The 19,561-nt window shown below is 46.4% G+C and overlaps 1 protein-coding gene across 1 annotated transcript; it reads right to left on the reverse strand.

Moving 5' to 3' along the window:
* Window positions 1-11,579: 11,579 nt before the first annotated feature.
* Window positions 11,580-13,085, reverse strand: E1B28_009380 (uncharacterized protein). The gene is made up of 3 exons (XM_043154272.1): window positions 12,862-13,085; window positions 12,537-12,796; window positions 11,580-12,473 (listed from the first exon to the last, which is right to left on the reverse strand). The coding sequence occupies exons 1-3, from the start codon at window positions 12,980-12,982 to the stop codon at window positions 11,979-11,981; spliced, it is 876 nt and encodes a 291-aa protein (XP_043009563.1). The 5' UTR covers window positions 12,983-13,085; the 3' UTR covers window positions 11,580-11,978.
* Window positions 13,086-19,561: the final 6,476 nt, after the last annotated feature.

The raw sequence follows: 19,561 nt of genomic DNA on the forward strand, positions 1-19,561 counted from the left end.
GTGTTATGGTAAATTCACGCATGTTACAGTTATGCTATTGTGCACCAGCGTGTATTAGAGATTTGGATAAAATCCATCAGTAAATTAGATGGCTCAGCAGCCATCCAAGCCGAGTTTAGAGGGCCGGATAATTGCAGTACCCGTGACGTTTGACCAGCGGCGGGAAATATGAAGAATCCTAAGAAGCGGGGACAGGAACAACGATAGCGTACCAACGGGTTGCGATCTGGTGCACACCGACGTAGGAGTTCAGATGGATTTTAGTTCATAAAGATTCCACCTGAAATTGCAAAAACGACAAATGGAAGCTATAAGCTCGAACGACGCCTGGACTCCCGAACATTTATTAACATTCTCCCCACACGCGGTTCCAAAGGACAGTTCTCTCATGTTGTAGGACCATTCAGGAACCTACGGCTTTTGTGGAAACCATTGGATCGTCAGGGAGCATTTAAAATCCAACAGGATGGTACATACCAAGGTAAAATAGGACAACATTAATTGGATCTTGGCTCTGGAACTGCCCTTGCCCCAAACATGATCGGAACGAGATGCAGGAATAACGAACGACAGAAGATGAGCGGCCGTTCGCAGGGGTTGGAAAACGGTGATGAAGAATCCGCAAAAAGAGATAGCCCGAGACGTTCGGTGTTTACGACAATTCTAGCACCTTTCGCATTTATTCGTTATGGAAGACAGACCCCCTCGGAATTAAAAAAGGGTCTTGGGAGCAGCTAGAATTCACCATAATGTGGCAACGGACAGCTTCAACTTCTGCCTCCAGAACTAAGCAATCTGTCATAGTGCAGATAAAGGGCAAATTACGGTTGCAGTTACTGTGGATGCCAGAAATACCGGATAAACAGGTATTCGTAGTTGGAAGCATCATACTTCACTCAAGTTCAGAAATCATGATTCGAGCAGCGTACATCCATCCTGGTCAATGCCGTTGATACCCGAGATTGACCAGACTAGCATTGATGAAAGCCGCAGTACTTCGTAGTTCCGTGATCTTTCTCGAGCCCAGGTGACCAAGGATTAAGTGACAACTTTGTGTTGAGTGCGGTAGGCATCGTGAAGAGGGAGCGAAGTGTAAAGACATCTGTCAAATATGCCCGAGTAACGGAAGTTCTGTAGGTTGTGGCCGAGAGATGGCTATCGCTAAGACCAAGTTCCATAGAGCCAGGCAACGGGTGCCGTTGAAGGAACACGTACCCACCGAGGGCTGTCAAGGTCGAGATACCATGAATGAAAAAATAGCAAAGCTGGGCTGTGTTTCTTGATTTTCACCGGTGACCTTTAGAAATTTCGTGACAGGACGAGTGAATTCTAGTCAAAACATACATGGTCCTTGGACTTCGACCCCCCGATATTCACCATTTCTTTTTTCATGCTTCGGATCCTTGAGGTCGTATGGGTGTTCTTACAACCAGACGAAAAGGCGAACAGTAGGGATCGGATATCTTAATGATATGAGGAGTGAGGACAGAACCGACAGGTTAACCAACACCGCTATAGCAGAGATCCCACTGTCGAATTCGAGAGTGAGGTAACTTCAGATAAGGTCGGATAAGGGAAATTAACATAAAAAAGATGCAGACCGATTGCGTCACGACACATTCTTCTACTCTTGACGAAGACCGCTATCCCCCACTTCTCCATGGTGCTGTCCATCTACATAGTAAGATCTGGGTGGAGTGACTTAACAGATGCAGGCGTTAATCTCCCGCAATCCGCAGAGGTATTCACGGAGGTTCCTGTTCGAATCGGCTACACCACTGACAACGGGCGCCTCGAGGTGAGACAAAATCCGAGGCGTTGAGGTAAGATGGGGGTACTGCAGTTGAGTAAACCGTGGTTGACTTGATATTGTGGATCGGAATGCTGTTAAATATGAATCCCGAGAGGTGCACAGCTGTTCTGATACAATAGTATGAGATAGCTGTATAGAGGTAGTACCATACCTGGTTTGACAGTATGACGACTTCATTTTACGACGAACCAAAGATCACGGCAGCCCAATCTTTTTGAGAGGAGTTGGTGAAGTTCGCAAAACAACAACGAGTACTTACTGTGTGAAAGTTGAACAGCATCTCCGGCATAAATCCATGATGATCTCGCAAATTTTTCAGTTCCTCTCCTTTCATCCAAAGCCTCAAAGGCTATTCGATCGCGCTGTGAGTAGTCATCGTGTTCATTTCGACCGCCGACTCATGGCGTATACATTGGCTGGCCACCGGCATAAGCGTTGCGTTCAACAAAGCGGAGAACGTGTGAGTCACGGTCAGTCACATTACGCATGACGTGACCTTATATCGTGACATCACCGGTTGAAACGTTGACGTTTGCCAAACACCACCATCACTTAACGATCACGGATCCACACGGACCAATATTTAGTAGACATCATGTTTCAATCAAGTCAAAGATGAACAACAATTGAATGCGTTGCGTTCGCACCACGATTATTAACCTCACGAACGGTGCGTCGTTCCGGGACTTGGTGAGTGAATCTAGATCGCATTACAATCTTTGAATCGAAAAATGCATTAGAACTCGAGATATTGGACTAAAAATGAAAGATAGCATCTCAGCAGAGCTTATTACGACTTAAGGCTCGTAAGTTCTAGTGCTGCCCAGCATCAGTACAGATCCACCACCGAGTCTAACTACCATCTGCCGTCAAGATGAACTCGAAAAATAGGCCCCGAAACGATTTTGACCAAACATATCCAGATGTTCGAGAATTAAGCAACAGTTGTCCGGATTCTAGCTCCAGCCTTTCCTTGCTTTGCCGTCACAAATTGCAAGCTAATGTTCCAACTTCCGAGTAAGATCCCACACTCGAGAACCCAAAGTTTATTCCCGTCACCGTTCGCGTGTATTATCTAAGTTTTCGAGATCTTACTCTCACCATGATATGCAAAACCCCTCTCGCTCACTGATTATTTTCCGCGGTTTAACAAGCAATGGGTCTACCAGCGGTGAGTCCTGGATCTTTTTCTGGTAAGAATGTCAGATAGGCTCGTCATCGGCTTGCCTTACGATACCTATGCTGACCTTAGCCTTTCTTTCCCCCCCACACCGCTAGCAACTTCCCCTCCGATCTGGCCAGGGGGGATGTTCTCTTTACCAACCTTCGACCCTATCCTATCTCCCAATCTAATCTCTGGCCCGGGAGCAAAACGGTTCAAGATACCAGAGCTACTCGTTCCCATTTATACGCCTATGTGAGAGGAATGTCGTAGCTGCCAAATCTCGCCTGTTAGTAGTGTTCTGTTCGTCACATATCATCACCCGCCCAACGTACACTTCAAGCTCAAACTCCATCCGGCTCTCTGAATCCCGGCTTCCCTTAACTCCGTCTTTTCCTGTGAGTCCTTCAAATAAGTTGACGCTTGGCTCCCTCATTATGTTCCTTCTCGGCTGTCGTGAAGAATTTAATTTTTGTTTTTTAGTCGGCCCGTGTCTCGCTTTGAATTCAACTCATTTGAATCCTGATCCATCTTGTCTGTTTACGAAGAGATTGTGACACACTCTATCTTGGGAACCCGGAACCTACGATTTCATGCCTCAGTACCGCGTAGTATCACCCTTCTTTTACTCTCAACCTTCGCCCGCCACCGGCTTCCCATTGTCCGAAATACCAACGTTGTTCTGCCCCCTACCCACCGGGCCAGTGGCGACATGCCACATAAAGCTTCAGCCCGAGTCTTGAAGCTTGAAGCTTGTCACCCTGGCTCGATCCAACACAACCTTCAGTGAAACGATCAAGGCAATTTCCGAATATGCGGCCGTAATGACCGCAGGACGGGATGAAGGGCCATACAACTGAACTTCCGACTTCCGATTTCCCCTCCTTACCGGGGGGTCAAGAACATCAATCACGATTCAACGATCGACGCTAACTTAGGCTTAATCGGGAGGATCGAACTGTGCCCATTCTGAGAGAAGTTCCAGGTCCGACGTGGGGTTCATTACTGCGATCGCGTCGTACATATATACTTACTATAAAGAACAAAAACCCTTGAACGATATCATGCACGTTCGAGGAATTGTTCGAAATGCAAGTTAAATAAACAAAATACATATCTCATTTCGTCTACATAAATAGTAGGGTCTTGAATTTCGAACGTCGTACGCAATGAAACTTCATTAAACTTCCTTCCACAGTTCGATAAGTAGAGCTCTCCGAATTTATGAAGCATGAAGTTGCGGATCCAGTAAAGAACCCTCAGAGAACCCGCTCGCCAGTGCGTGGCCGGACAGAATGCATACTGCTAGAAGGTAATTTCCGGTTATGAATTACGAGCTCACCCACCCTACTTGGAAAGACCATTACGGGTCGCTTAAGTACTCCTCTTAGATTATTTTTAGTCCCTATTGTCCATATCGAAGCTTCTGATCACCTTGGACTCTGGAGGGACCTTTTCCCGAGCTCCCGCAGAGATAAATCTTTGTTCGAATCATTTCGATTGAACCGTTTTTCACCTGGCTCTGCTGTTTCAAGGGTGGTTTCCATGGTCAATTTCTACTTATAACTACTAAAGGGTGGTATTCCGGTGATCGTACTGACTTGTTCTCGGAACAACTTATAAGAAAGAGAAAGGGGAAGGGTAGTTTAATCGCTGAAAAGATACTAGACCCCGGTGAAAGATGCGGGGAAGTCCAAAATACTTCTCCTCTCACGGAAACGCAATGACCGCCACCATCTCTTGAAGGTGGAGCTGTTAACGCTAGGTTGCTCGATCATTACCCTGGCTCCTCGATGAACTCAGGCCTCAGGAACATTGACCAATAACATCGACTCCGAGTTTCCTGGAATACGGTGTGAACATTTGAACGAGCGGCTAAGCTTATAAAGGCTGATATTCTGATTTTGAATACGAATAACACTCCAATATGACCTGATATATGAATCCAGATGATCACGTACGCGCACGCGCCCGATTTGATACAACTATCAGTACTTCAGGTCTCTGCCATTCGAGGAAACGCGGTGTTGCTAGCCACATGATCGCGATATCGAGACTGTGTCTGATTTTAGCCCTAATAACCGATATAACATCGTAAGTCCTCCACGTACCACAAGGACTTATGATTATATTCCAGCAAAGTCACCCCTTCAGAGTCCTCCATCGAGCAATAAATAAAAATACCGCATAACTTTCGGGGAAAAGTCAAAAAGCCCTGAAAGCCCTTGCGCGTTTCCAGATAAAGCCACAAGTCCACGCGACGCGACGCGATTACACCTGATTTCCGTAACACACTGATGAGTTTTTTGACCTTTTTAGTCGCGTCGAGACCGGTATCATGATTCTATGAGAAAGCTTGATGCGAGGTCTTGGAAACGAAATCTTTAGGCTCGAGGATACCATTGAGTCAATTGAAGAAAAATCTACAACGCGCAAGATGTTGCCTGGTAATACGGAATAACGGGACAATTGACTCGCCTTGATGCTAATGGAACATGACATTTGCGATGTACACCGTAACGTCTTGTCATGGAACAAGTTGAACCCCAACCATCCAAAGTGTCCGTCTCTAGGCAAATCAAACATGACATCACGTCCCTCATGGCCCATGGGGGATACGGAAAGATGACAACAAAGAAGGAAGGCGCTGCTTCGAGGATGATGATCCATATACGATATGGCACGGTAGTGACGGCGGTTTCTGGCCCATTGCTGGCAGTTGGTTACCGGCTCAAACTAAGTTCTAGTAGACTCTTATTCCGTAAATCATTAACAGTAAAAGACAAGATGAAATGACAACGCAACTCACTACGCTGTGAACCCATTCACCAAATCCACCAAATCCATCGCGTCCCGAGTCCTTTTACTACTGGCAGATTGTGCATAATTAAGCAGTGACTGCAAACTGGTGACTCCAAGGTAGTATCTAGTAGTCAAAAAGCAATGACGATAGACCTTGATTACGGCTTGACGTTGAGAATAAATGCATCTGCAAAAGTAAAATGAAATGAGCAGAAGAAGTCATCGCCATACTCCAAAGTCATTGTCGGGAGTAAAACACGAAAATATCTCCGCGATCCGAGTCCGACGGTGGACCTTGCTGACATAATCACACGTGAGCAGTCGAACATTGTGCACAGCATCCTCGAACCTCTTTCCTCCGGACCCCACAAATCCATTTCGTTGATTCATTAATCGACACTAGACTGATAACAACAATGTTGATGTTACCTTGCACTGGAACTCTGCTGGACGGTACTGTGAGTTCGCCGATTGAATTTATTTTGCAGTCTGATTGTACCCATACTAGTTGTACTAACGTACATAACGCCGCCACCGTACCTCCTCTCGTCTCGGACTCCGGGAAGCATTCAGACGATACTAAGCAAGCCAGGATAGTTGTGACTCGCCTCCCCCAAGCTCCGACATTGAGTCGGGTTAGACTGCAGCCTTCAGGCGGCACGGCGAGGCATAATTATAGTTAATAATTGCTGCTGGCAGCAACGATCATCAACCGAAGGATCTTCAAATCCTCTGAATCACAACTTACGAGAAGTAGTGATTCGAGGGATACCCGTCCTCATACTTGATTGCTCATATAACCTGTAAGTGATAGGTTGCCCGTTTAGAAATTCGGCAACCACTCTCTGAATCAGCAGATCTACAGTGCTTCCGGAAATCATAACTGAATCTAAGTTAATGCTGACTACCAACGCTCAGTTGGTAAGAACGTCACGGTTGCACTCAACTATAATGACAATTCAGATTCCAGAACCCCCATATGTGCCCTCACTACGCTGCCGTACTAGAAAGTAGCCTGTGTCCAGTGGCGGTTTCCCTATCGCCACACCACGCGCTCGCAACAGGACCAAATCCGGGACTCTGAAAGGGAGATTAACCTCAGAACGGTACACTCCTTTGGCTTCGGCTTGATATCCGGCATTCACTCTCTCCTCCAGTCACGACACGTATCGTGAACTACCATCTAAATAAGATAACTCTCCCTCCAAACTGATAGAGGGCGGGCCGCTGTTGATCTCAAAAAAAAATTATGAACAAACGATACGAAAGGCGCCCATTCTTCGGCGCAACTGTTAGACCTTGGAGTTGGTCGGCAAACAAACAATGACGGTCCTGAGCGGAACAACCGGGATTATCTCGCTGGAAAACCGTGAGTCGTCTCATTCTTCACCCGCGGCAAGGCTCGTTATTTTCTGCTCGCTTTTGAGATACAAATTCTCCGGAGGGCTGAGAAGAAACAGACACATATACGCGACAACTCTGGGGCTCGCCAGCTCACGCACGCTGGATCAAAACCGCTCCGGTCACGAGTTGTGCACCTTTCGAGCTTCCGAACACTGCTCGACGAAACCTCGGTTGTAGGGAGACGTGGTATGGATAATCGTAGTCTAAGGTCAAAGGCACCAGGTTTCCGTATCACCCGGAACCAGATGGTCAAGAATTACAAGAGCCCCCTCCCCCCCCTCCGTGCCCAGCGTCCCGTCTCGTGGCACGCTTTTTCGAGGAGTATCAATGATCACCCACGACGTGGACGGCTGATACCGTGACAAGGATTCTCCAGGGATTCTCTGCGGCCCTAATAATAACCAAAACAATCTTCGGTGTCTATTTACTTCCCCTTCGTCTCTAAATCCAATTCTAGGCTCAAACCTCATACCCCCCTTCAGCCCAATATAGAAGATGGGCGCTAAGCCCCGACCTACATACGGACATGAAACGTTGACGTTCGAATTTGAACAATCACTGTTCACAGCCACTTGCGGAGATAACGACGGGCTATCACGAAAAAAAGGGATCCAAGGCCTGGGAAACACAGCCGGGTTGGTGGGAGCAAAGATTTGAGAAAGGTACGGGGCAAAGTTCTAGTTCTACTGAACTTAGGCTTCTTGAAAACCTTCCACCACTAAGCATTTCTAACCTAAACTCGTAACAGGTTGATCTCAAAACATCACTTCACGGACCGTTCGGCGAGTTTCAACAGCACTATCAACCCTAAACGAATATAAGTATACATATATATATATATTATTATCGTCACTCATCCTTGGACCCTGACACTGAAAAGGTACTTACAGAACGTCTTGCGGTCCTGACTCCGAGTTTCTTCCTCGTTCACCGGACGTGTTGGACACAAACACCAAAAAGCTGTTGATTCGATATGCAACCATGAGGACGGTAAGTACTAAGTTTGAACTTGGCTTAACAGCAAGTTGCTCACCAGGTCCACGCGTCGAATCACTTACTGCGGCGTGGCTGTGGTAACGGCGACCACGGGGCGTCAAGGGAACTGCGGTAGTATAACAGCTCTAGCGCTTAGCAACATTGCCGACGGATGTGTCACGTTATTTCCAATTTCCGTTCAACCCTTGCATCCGTGCGGGGATCAGATAATCATGATGATGAAATGCGGGGTAACGGGTTACGGGGTTCCTTTGCCGGGACGACGCGCAGCGCAGCAAGAGTAAGCTCTTGGAATTCGAAATTTGGATTGTTATTGATATTGCAAACCAAGTTACATTTAAATCACGACGCCGGTCTTGAAGGATTCAATGCATTGAGCCCTTTTCAAGAAATCATCAACATCAATCCAACTGCAACCCTGATAAACCTCTTTCGCTGGCACTAACATTAATGGCATGATGCTGTTTCAGCATTAACGCTAAGTACCCGGTTTTTGCTGTTTGGGAAAATCCAATGCTCAATAATCAACTACAGCTTCTACCGAAGTCCCTTGATTTCTCCTGGCAGTTGCGCGGTCGCAGCTGAGTAAACAGGAACTTCAATTATTGGAACTATGAACAAAAAAAAAGGTTTGATTTCAGATTTCATTGATTCCGTGATTGATTCGAGGTCTGGATTCCTGAGGGGGAATCGATAGTCGATACGGGGGCGATATATCAGTAGTACAGCACCTTCAGCGCGTTTCACATCACCGCAATTTTGCTCCGCCGCGTTCAAGCTGGAGTCTACTGTAAATTATTACGAGTCGATATACAGCACTTCAGCTTTTCATATCTCCGCGCTTCGGTCTGCTCCGCGGTTGGAGCCCACTGTTATTTCCTCCTTCTCAATGGCACTCTAACTTTGAACACAGCAAGAAAAAAAAATCCACCTTCCCGTCATACCCGGCAGAGGAGTGTGCGTTTTTCCATTTCACAAAACAGGTCCGACCTACTTAGGCACATCATCATGCAATTTGAACGTCCACGTCGGGCCATAATCACCGTTCCAGCGTGGTAGATTTTCACAAGCAAAGGAGTTCAAAGCTCAACTTGAAGAACTCAAGCTTCTCTATCCCTGTAGCTCCGATCTATCTGATTCTCCTAGAGAAAAAGATTGGGGTTGATCAATTTCGAGTCTGGTAACTTGAAGCCGTCACGCGTCAAACCTTCCGTCCAATCCATCTATCCATCTATCCATCTATCATGATACCGTGATATTGATTGTGAATCACGATTCACAAGTCCCCCTAAGCAGCAAATTGAAATTGAAGTCCTATCATGTCTAAAATCTAAATTCCGGTTTACAGTAACTCTCTGATGCCTAATCTTAGCTGGGGCTGCTGCTGAGAGATTGAAAGGGGTGAGGGGGCTACTAATTTTTAACGGTAGGTCATAGGTATGATGTAATTAAGTTCAATATGTAACGTTTTGTCAGTACAGTACATACTACATATTCCACGGCTCAACCGTCAATTACCGACGTTACAATAAAGAAGCGAGCGAACTATCAGCATGTACTAGTAACGACCCCCAGTGAAATCATGTGAAACTTGAAACTTCAAGGTCTTAGCCAAGTGGGTCTCGGCGCCAGTGGTTTCATTATTGGCATTACTAGCTTGTAATCGCTTCGAATGGACACAAGTCGTCACTAGCACTAGCACTCCCGAGTTCAATTATAGTAGAAGAGGAGCCGAGTCGGACATGACCACTAAAGAGCATAAAAATTAATCGCATGATACGGAGTCTCGCTTCCCTCCCACCAAGTTGTCTTTCGCCGGAAGTTCGGGAACCTCTCCCACGGTACGACGAAATTTTATCATAAAGGGGTTTCAACTCGTAAATATCAAATAGTACGAACACTTAATAACCAAAATCTAGGGGTTTAACCAGGAAGAACCGTAATAAAGAGGAAACTTCGGTGGAAACATGGAGAATGTAACCTATTCCAGTGGAACTTCAAGTTTTGAGACCGGGTGACCCCCAAGCTAGTCTCAGTCTCAGTGCGCGCGCACATGTGCCAAACAGGTTTCCATTTCCCTCGCCTTCCGAACTCAGAGCTCCCGAGTCGGTACGGTAGTTTCCCAGTACCAGTCAATTTCCGGAAATTCGCATCCGAAACCCGGTTTCAACTCGAACTTTCCACTTGGAAAGTCTTTTCAAAAATCAATCATGTGCATTGTGCATATGGGTGAGGGTTTCCGCCGTACGAGTCTACGACGTACATTTAGGTCAAAAAAGGAGGGGGCTGAAGAGGGGACGCGTGGGATGTGTGATTAATGAACTTTTTCCTTTTTGATTTATATATTCTGCGCCGAAAAATCAGAACTAACAGCACAATACTGCGTGAAATGGAAAACGATTAATGATCATTGATAATATGACCCTATGGGCACTGAATATACTTAATACTTACCTGTAACCTTGTATTCAAAAGAACGTTTCCCGTTTCATGAGTCACAACACATGAAATCAAAAGCACTGACAGTCAGAGGGAACCAGAGGGAAAAAGCAGGGGCAAAGGGCAAGCGCCAACCGTGACCCGCATGATCTACTTGGGGCCCCGTTCGGATTTCCGATATGGGATGACTAGTTGACTCTGACTCTTAGCAGAGTTTTCGCTGTCTGACACCAACCCTCAATCGGCGCCTCCGAAGAAGCCTACACATGCATACGTATACTAGACATGGAACATGAAATTGGCATGTCTCGCCTCGCCCAAAAAGCACCGATTTCCGACGCGCGACTGAACCCCCAGTGAGTGAACCATTTGATGGGATGTTCGGTGTTCGATGATGGACAGCATTGATCCCTGAGGTCTAATAAAAAATATAATTCTGATGTATGGAAGGGAATCCTTCTCCCACTGGGGTATCGCCTCGTTTCGCTTTTTGGCGCCTTTCGACCCCCCTTCCGCGAATAACGCTTGCAATTGCCAATTGGAACATTGGAACATTGGGAACGTTGGAGCAGCAGTGAGCACCATGTGAGAAAGCAGATAATTTCCGAACAGCCCTTCTGTGTACCACTGTACAACAGGAGTTTTGAATAAACTTGCTATACTTTGTACAGCAATGGATGTGCCGCAAGTCAAACAAATGGCGTAGCCCATGCGTTTTACTTTACGTTCGTTGGAGAGGCGGTGACGTCTGGCGCACACGATTTATTATTATTAGTACGATTATTTCGATTATTTTTAATTTTTCTTACTGGTATCTTTGACACACGCGCGCGCGTTACCTCGATGGTCGCCCCCCACCGCGTCAGCGGGTAAAGCGGTAACGAAGCCGCCTCGACTCATGTCCTACGCGGCAAAACGGCTACGCTCCATGACACTGACTCGTTCATAAGTGACAATATCAACTTTGTTTTGCATTTTTCATGTTTGGATATTGATAATCGATAGTTATCAGTCTGCGTACAACATTGGGCAGCACAAAAAAAAAGGGGAGGAATAAAAAAAGTATGGTAGATAGGAGAATTGTACACTAATTAGGACTACGAACCATGGAGGCATATTCATAAAACGGTCATATGTATGTATAATAAATATTGGAATAATTGCAGGAGGAGAGAGATCGCTGATCATTGGATGTAATTGCAGAGCGGAAAGAAAGCAAAGAATAGAAAATGAGAGTGATGGATGGATGGATGGATGGATGGTATTGCATGCAAGAAAGCCCGAATGGAAGGGGGGAAAAATGAAAGAAAAAATATACACAAGACTCGATGGGATGTCGTTTTTTATTCCGAAGAGAAGGATTTAAACTTTTATAGGAAACTGACTCTTCGCAACGTGCTGATGTTGTCTATGCGGAATGGGCACAGGGAAGGATCTTATAAGATCGTGGAATGAGCTCTTTGACTGTGAATGAGGGCGTTTGGGGCTCTCCACGAAAGATGATGAAGCAGATGAAGGTGTTTGTGGAGACGAAGAACTGCTGTCCGAAGAAGAGGAGAGAGGAGAGCAGGGTTCGAGTTCTGGTACGGAACCTGACAAGTGGCGAGAGCGATGATGTTGGCGGGGGCGGGATGCGAAGGACGAGGATGATGCACTTGTCGCTGTAGCTTGGTAGATATGAGGAAGTGCCACCTCAGAGAGACCCGCGTGGTGGCTCATGAGATCATCTTCGGTTATCTGGAGTTCCCAGTCGAGAACGTCGAGGAACTCTCGTTCGATGCGACCTACGTCGCGTTTGCCAAAGACACCGGTGCACAATGCCCAGTGGATGTTCTTTAGTGTAGAGTCGTTGAGGTACTGAGAGAGTGAATGAAAGATCAGACGATGTTTTTGGATAGACCGTGACGGAATACTACACACCTTTGAAGCAACAATCAATGCTCCGAGGAAAACCCTTTCCAATGCCCACTCCTCCAATGCAATATGTAGATGGGGCTTTGCCCTGTCGATGTAGACAAGCGTTGAGATGACGACTGGTGTGGTAACCTCTGCTCTTGTGAGGACATTGGACACAAATGTGTTGAATTTGTGTAGTTCTGGGCGCCTGCTGCGTGATCTAGGTGGAGAACGACGACCCATGGCGTAATCTACGGTGTCTGCTACGCAGTCGACGACATATTCTGGGGAAAAAAAGAGAAGATTAGATTGAAAACGATAAGATGATTTTGCTTTCTCTTCTACTTACCGATTACTGGTTGAGTCACCTTGGCTTCGAGGACTTGGAGGAGAGCGGGGCAGTGGAGAGAGGAATCCACTAAGCTGGCTGGATGCATTGATGAGGAAGTAGAGGGATGGCTACAGTGCATGGGTGATTGTGTGTCCAGTCTGAAGGAGGAGGAGGAGGTCTGTCGGGGAGATGCATAGCAGAAAAGAGTGAAAGGTTATATACGTGGACGGGGCAAGATAACCCGAAATGGATATGTGAGTGGGATGGAAATTGACAAAGACCGAAGGCCAAGGGTGCTGCCTCGGCGCTCTACGCTTACATTTCCCGCTTGACTCGTACCTATTACCCGATTTGGATCGTTCCCATTTGGGTAGCGAACGCCGTGAGATCTCGGAACCCACCCGTTGCCTGTCTTTCGTAATCCGACCGATTCGTCTCTTCTTTGCCGCTGACCACGCAGTGTTACTCCGTGCCCCCCCTCCGAGTTGCTGACCAACTTTTCTGACATATCTAGCCTCGGACGTTACCAATAATTTCTATTTTATTTTATTTTAGGCGACGCTGTTGTGAGCGGCTCGAATGATGGCGGTGTTTCTCTCAACTTCACGTTCAACAGCCCCAAAGCCCCAGTTGACGCGTGACGGCTGACCTGTAAATGCTATGCGAAATAATACCTCGACTCAACCAAGCCCGAGGCGCCCTTATTGCCCTAGCACTTCCGCCAACTCCCGACTCGGATTCGGATTTCCTGTATCTTTTATCGCCTCGTCGCCGGAACATTAGTTTTTACTCCCGAGGGAACTCTTTACCCCCAGTTTCTTTACCCCACGTCTTCCGCCAAACCCTACGAAGCCATACCGGGAAGTCTCAGAAGAAAAGAAAAACGAACCCCAGAAGTCCAAGAGTCCCAAGTAAAACACCTTGCACTGATGATCTACATTCAATTACGACAATCACTGGGGGTTTTCATTGGAAACCCAACCTTTTCAGTCAGTTTTCACAGCCGCAATTCCCACAACCCGACTCCCTTTTGATCAGTTACCAACAAGTTACACTGTAGTAGGTAACTAACCCATCGAACCCATATCTGTATTTTTCTCGGGGGCGCGTTTTACCTTACCCTGTACCCTGTACCATGTCCAAGTGACGGACGCGGGCGGGGCACCCAATCGACAATCGATGGAATCCAAACTATAGTACTTCCGCGAATCATGATTCACTACTTCTCGAGTTTCTCTCCTTGAAACCCTGGCTCTTGGTCTAAGTAGATCTCCCCTGCACAGGGCGACCATCCCCCCTCCTCGGGAAAGGGCAGATCATTGTCATCGTCAAGCAGCCCACGTCCACGTTCCAACACATGATCCACGGGTTTTCGAGAAAAAACGGAAAAAACCTACGTTTTTAATCAGGGGATCACGGCCGTCAAACGGTTAAAACATCTGGGTCTGTTACTTAATTTAGATATTTTATTATTATTGTTTCATTTATTGTTTTATCCGGACCGTGGCGAATGGAGCATGAGAAAAACGGAATTTCTGGTAGGATTTCTGTATCACTGCGGACTTTTGGTGCTTTGATTATTTCTTTTGAGCGGAATTACACAGAAAAGGGTTTTCTGAAGGCATCCTTGGCATCCCGAGGATGGACATCACAATTGACGGACGTCATTTACAATCAAATTGGCAACCGATCAAATATTCAATCCCCGACATCGACATGCCGAGGCTTTGTCCACTCCCTGCCTATGCCTACCTCTTAACCCGATACGACGATCTGATACCATTGTGATTATCGTACAGATACCTAACCACACCACACCTCAAGTTTCTCACTGGTAAGAAAAGCATGAACGCCACACGCACCGCCGCCGTCATACATCACCAACGCCGACTCCAGATCTCCCGCGGAGTTTTAGTTTTCTCTCAGTAACGCTTTCATTTTCCCGCCTATTCCCCCCACATACGTCAGAACAGGGATTTATTCAACCCTTGAATAATACGTCGTCCTCGGAAAGAACAAACGGGGTTTGGTCTCCTTGCTGTTTGAAAACGGGTACGATTTCTTCACGGGTGGTGCGCGATTTCGGAAAACTAGGTCCTTCAAAAGCTTCAAAAATTCAAGTTCTAGCTTTTCTCGGGATCACACACATACTAATGCATAATGACAACCCAACTTCAAAGGCGGCTTCGGGAAGAAAAAGGGAAGGGAAGGGGAGAAAAATCATTTTTTCTTTAAGGGGGTTCTTGAAGGTTTTTTTTTCAAGCTTCTTTTTTTTAAAGGATCTACCAAAAGTTAATCTGGTAAAAAACTCTTTATTTGTGAGATTCAGATTCGGCGATACGTATATGCATATGCTCCCTTCCCTAGCTAGGAGGCCCTCGCTGCCAGGTGCCATGGCCACTGGCGGTATCTCCTCAAACGCCAACACGCTCACGGCCCTTTATTGAACTTCGTGCACGCGTTCGCACCTCTTCAAAGGGTTTCCAAGGCTGCTGTTTTGACTCGCATGACCCGGGAATCTTGAATCTTGATGCGATCTTTCGTCGAGGGGGCGGGGGGAGCGGTGTTCGCTTTGGCTTTGGCTTCTATATTTTTGCTTTGACTTTCAATTCTTTCCATCCGGCCGTTTCAACTTACAACTTATTGTTCTTTTTTTTTTCGTTTTGAAGCTCGGCTCCATCTGCAGATCGGCCTTCCGGAGATGTCGGGTTCGCGCGTCTCTGTCTCTGTCTCTCGCTTTATCAAAGGAATAGTGATTAACTTTATTTTTTATGCTAACGTTATAGACAGAGGGGGTTCAACTATTGAATATTGAATTATTGATTGTCACAACACATCATCTATGTGTCCAAGCATTGCCATGTGGCTGAATTTCGTTCGATTCCATCAATGTTCCGCTGTTCGTTGTAAGATAGCTTTCAAGTCTCGACCAAGAGGAGAACAAAGAGGGGGTGGGGGTGGGAGAGAGGGTTCCTTTGAATGGTAGTCCCATTCTAGATTCTAGGGCCTCCACCGTTAAGGACCTAAAAGTCCTGTTTCATCTCGGCTTGGGGATCACGAAAGCTCCGTTGACATCAACAGTGAACACAAACTTGTACTTGTAACATTAACATTAACGGTCTGGAAGGAACCCGACTCACCAGCTTTGCGATGATGATGATGATGATGCGTCAAGGTTCAGTGATTCCTTCCCTTGTTCTTGATATGGATCTTTAGACTCAAAGGCTGTTCTGTTCAGAGTGACAGGATAAATATAAGTAACGAGATGAGGGACAAGGAACCCCTCAAAATTTCCCATCTCGATTCTCAACGTGCCACTGATGTTTTGTTATGTTTCAAGTTCACGTTCTGATGCATCGTGGTATTGAAACCCAAGTGTATCAATTAACAAGTTCTAGCAGGTCGATTCCTTGTACCATTCCAGTTTCGGGGTGCTTGCAGGCTGCAGCCGACGCTGCTTTTCCGAATGTGGTATATGGATTCCGATTACTGATAATGTACATGTTCAAGTTCCATTTTCTTAGCCCGAGATCGGGTTGACAGCTTGGACACGGGTGGAGGTCGAAAGGAAAAGGAAATCGGTGATGTCATCAACTACGCGTCCAAGCTTGTTCGCTTCGTCGCCTTTCTCGTCCTTGTTTAGCTTCAAAGGATCCTCCACTGAACGACGTCACCTCTTGCGATCTCAGTACTCCGAGTCAGTTTCGCCCCCGAAAAGATGACTCTTTTTTTAAAATACTTTATCCCTCAATTGCTGTCTTTACTTGACAAACCGTAAACGGTAAAGTTGCATTGGAACTTGTTCCTCCACAGTTAATCCATTCTCGGAGATCAGAAGAGATATTTAGTACTTTGTACGAAGGGTTACAACCTAAAATAATGAACGTTAACGGTTTGTGCTAGGTGAACCCAGAAACACCATCACAGATTGACAATATTGATACTTCTTACTATCGCCCGGCTGTTCGGGCGCGGCTCAAAAGACTCTTGTCTATCCCTCTTTCCATTGTTCTGTTTTTCTGAAGGGAACATCCGCTTCTGATGGTTTACTACTAAATGACCGACGAATCCGAAAATAATAATAAAATAAAGTTAAAAAGCACTGCCAGTTCGCGACTAGGGACGCGATTCAGTGGGTGATTAAAGTAGTGGTTTTCCCCCCCCCCCGTTCGACCCTATCTCGGAATTCATTTTAGAAGTGTATCACCGGCTTCCACCCCTTGATTTTGGAACGGTTTTTTGTTCACCGAAACCGACGCACCCAAAGGGCCAAGTGGCAAGGGCCAAAACGGTGCTTGGAGATACTAGTAGGCTGGGGGATGGGACTCTCGGGCCCGTTGGTGATATGTACAATGTTACTGTACACCCACATAACTAACTTCCGTGGTTGAAGGAACTCTCCCTGCTCGGCGCTCGTTTTGTATTTTTTTTTAGTTACCGGATAGTAGATCACATATCATGATTTGATCATATATTGTCACCCCGGAGGTTTTTGAGTTTTTTTCACTGTTTGTGAGTTTGCTGATTTGTTTCTTTTCAAGAATGGTGGAGTCATGATGCGTGATGTGTGCCAGTGATATGTAGGGGTACGCGAAAGATGCGAAAATTAGAGTTTTGGATGAGTATGAGTACATACATACTGCATGAGATACTTACTGGATAACACATAACCAATACTACATCCGCCATATTTCACTTCCACTTTCAACCGAAGTCGCAGGCGAATAATGATTAATAAATATCAAAGCCCCGGTCATACCAAATTTCCTTCCTCTGGTTTTGGGAATCGGGATGCGATGCGACTGACCCATCGCACATCATGGGATTGACAGCAGGCTGAAAGAAATCCATGTGGTCAAACCCGGGGTTACATCTACTTAGAGGGGGGGGTGCCTTTGTTCGACATACGGTTCGACATACTGTACGGCTGCCACTGTCGCTATATTCATATTTCCATACCGCGGTCATTGAGTCAGTGACTCGTGAGTACAACCGATTTCAAATGTCCGACCTGTTCTTTTGAAGTACTTTGTTCTTTGGATGGTAAGTATTGTTCAAAGTATTCGAACCTGAGGCTGGTACCGATGTCTTCGAATATGTTAGCCTTGGTGTTACAAGCAGTATTAATGAACGAGTTCGTCTGTTTTTCCATCCTTCTGTCCATCCAGCCATCCGTCGGTGCTTCCAATTCCATATAAAGGTGATTTATAGGGACTTCTTCATATCATATTATGAGTTTTTAATTAATCTCTTTCATAAACTTCCGAATGAGTCCTGGCATGAAGGCCTGCATTTTAATTTAAAAAATCGTTCTATAAAGAATATACTACATACCGTTTAATTTGCAGACCGGGGGGTTGGGTGAGCCGGGGGGGGAGTGATAAATCTATCCTATCGATTTTCTTAGGAATACGGCAGCACGATGTAGACGGAGACGGAGCATGATGCGAACAAAAAATCGCCGGTATCCGGCTAGCAGGTTGATTACCGGCGGCAGGACATTAGTTACCGAGGCCAAATTCACACGCTAACCTCGGAAAGCTCTCAGGTTCAAGTTCCCCCACACATCGACGAGCGGTGCAGAGTGATATCGCTTATCTAGTACAACTTATTGCTGGCCTCATCAAAAACCCAAGAAATGCGCTGGACATTAGGCGTAACTACACCTGCATACTACACCATATGGGTGAGTATTTTTTCCTTTTTCGGAAATCGAATTCTCAAGAGTCAGATGTGATAGAACCCGTAGACGTGTGCTTGCGTGCTTGCCACCTTCTAGGGCCGCACGGAGCCGTAAATCGTCGGATGCCAAGTGTCTTGCACGCTGGCACTGGCACTGGTACTGGGTGGCCCGAACACGACAACACGAGAACGTTGTGTGATGGCTTTTCTATCTGCCCATTCATACCGCCCAAGAACTTTGTGGGGGGGGGGTGATGCCGGTTTTGTCCGACACCCTGACAGCTGATCATGATGCATGATGCATGATGCATGATTGCTTTGGCCCCATCCTTGGGGGTTTGCGGTCTCGACGGCATTGATCGTGAAGAAGAACCGACATCCACGGGGACGTTTCCTTCCTCGCCAAAAGTAAACTTGTATGCTGATATGTAAAATGTGCCTCTCCGAGGACCCTTCAACTGGTTCTGGAAACTTGCGGTTTATTACAGGAAGAAACCCTCGTTAGAATTTCGTGGGCGTACGTACGGCCGTCGTGAAAATTAAAAAAAAACCTTGACTGGAGGTCAAAGCTCGATTGGTAAGGTTGAACTTGACCAAACTACGATTAGAATCAGTCAGCCGACAACAAACTAGTACTAGTACTAGTACTCAAGCTCGGGGTCCATAAACTTAGAACGAACCCCGAGTGCACCTGACCCCTGACCCTAAGTTACAGTAACACTCAGCGTCCGGGCCATAAACGCCAGGTAAAGCGCCTTCCCCGGACATGTACACACGTTCATGATCATGAAAGTACTTGCGCTCACGGCCGTTTTCATTTTCTGATAGTGCTATACTTGGAAATTGTGGGGGAAGAACCCAAACCTAACCTAAATCTTAAGTTGCCGGCGGGTTGAAGTTGAGCCCCTCGGAGAGGTGACCGAGGGTCAATTGCGGAAAATGGTGGTCGGGAATAACCGCTGGGCGCCGGGCGCTGGCGCTAGTCCATCCATGAGCCTTGCATTGAGCAACGTTTTTGGAGTCGTCGGCGGATACG

Source organism: Marasmius oreades, chromosome 5, assembly GCF_018924745.1.
Source record: "Marasmius oreades isolate 03SP1 chromosome 5, whole genome shotgun sequence".
In the NCBI taxonomy this organism is placed as follows: Eukaryota; Fungi; Basidiomycota; class Agaricomycetes; order Agaricales; family Marasmiaceae; genus Marasmius; species Marasmius oreades.

What these genes read in the sequence shown, in the direction of transcription:
- E1B28_009380 (XM_043154272.1), bottom strand. Translation starts at nt 12,982, where the DNA reads ATGCACTGTAGCCATCCCTCTACTTCCTCATCAATGCATCCAGCCAGC. An exon ending in GGTGACTCAACCAGTAATCG is followed by an intron (nt 12,797 to 12,861) that starts GTAAGTAGAAGA and finishes TTTTTTCCCCAG; the next exon opens with AATATGTCGTCGACTGCGTA. An exon ending in CATTGATTGTTGCTTCAAAG is followed by an intron (nt 12,474 to 12,536) that starts GTGTGTAGTATT and finishes TCACTCTCTCAG; the next exon opens with TACCTCAACGACTCTACACT.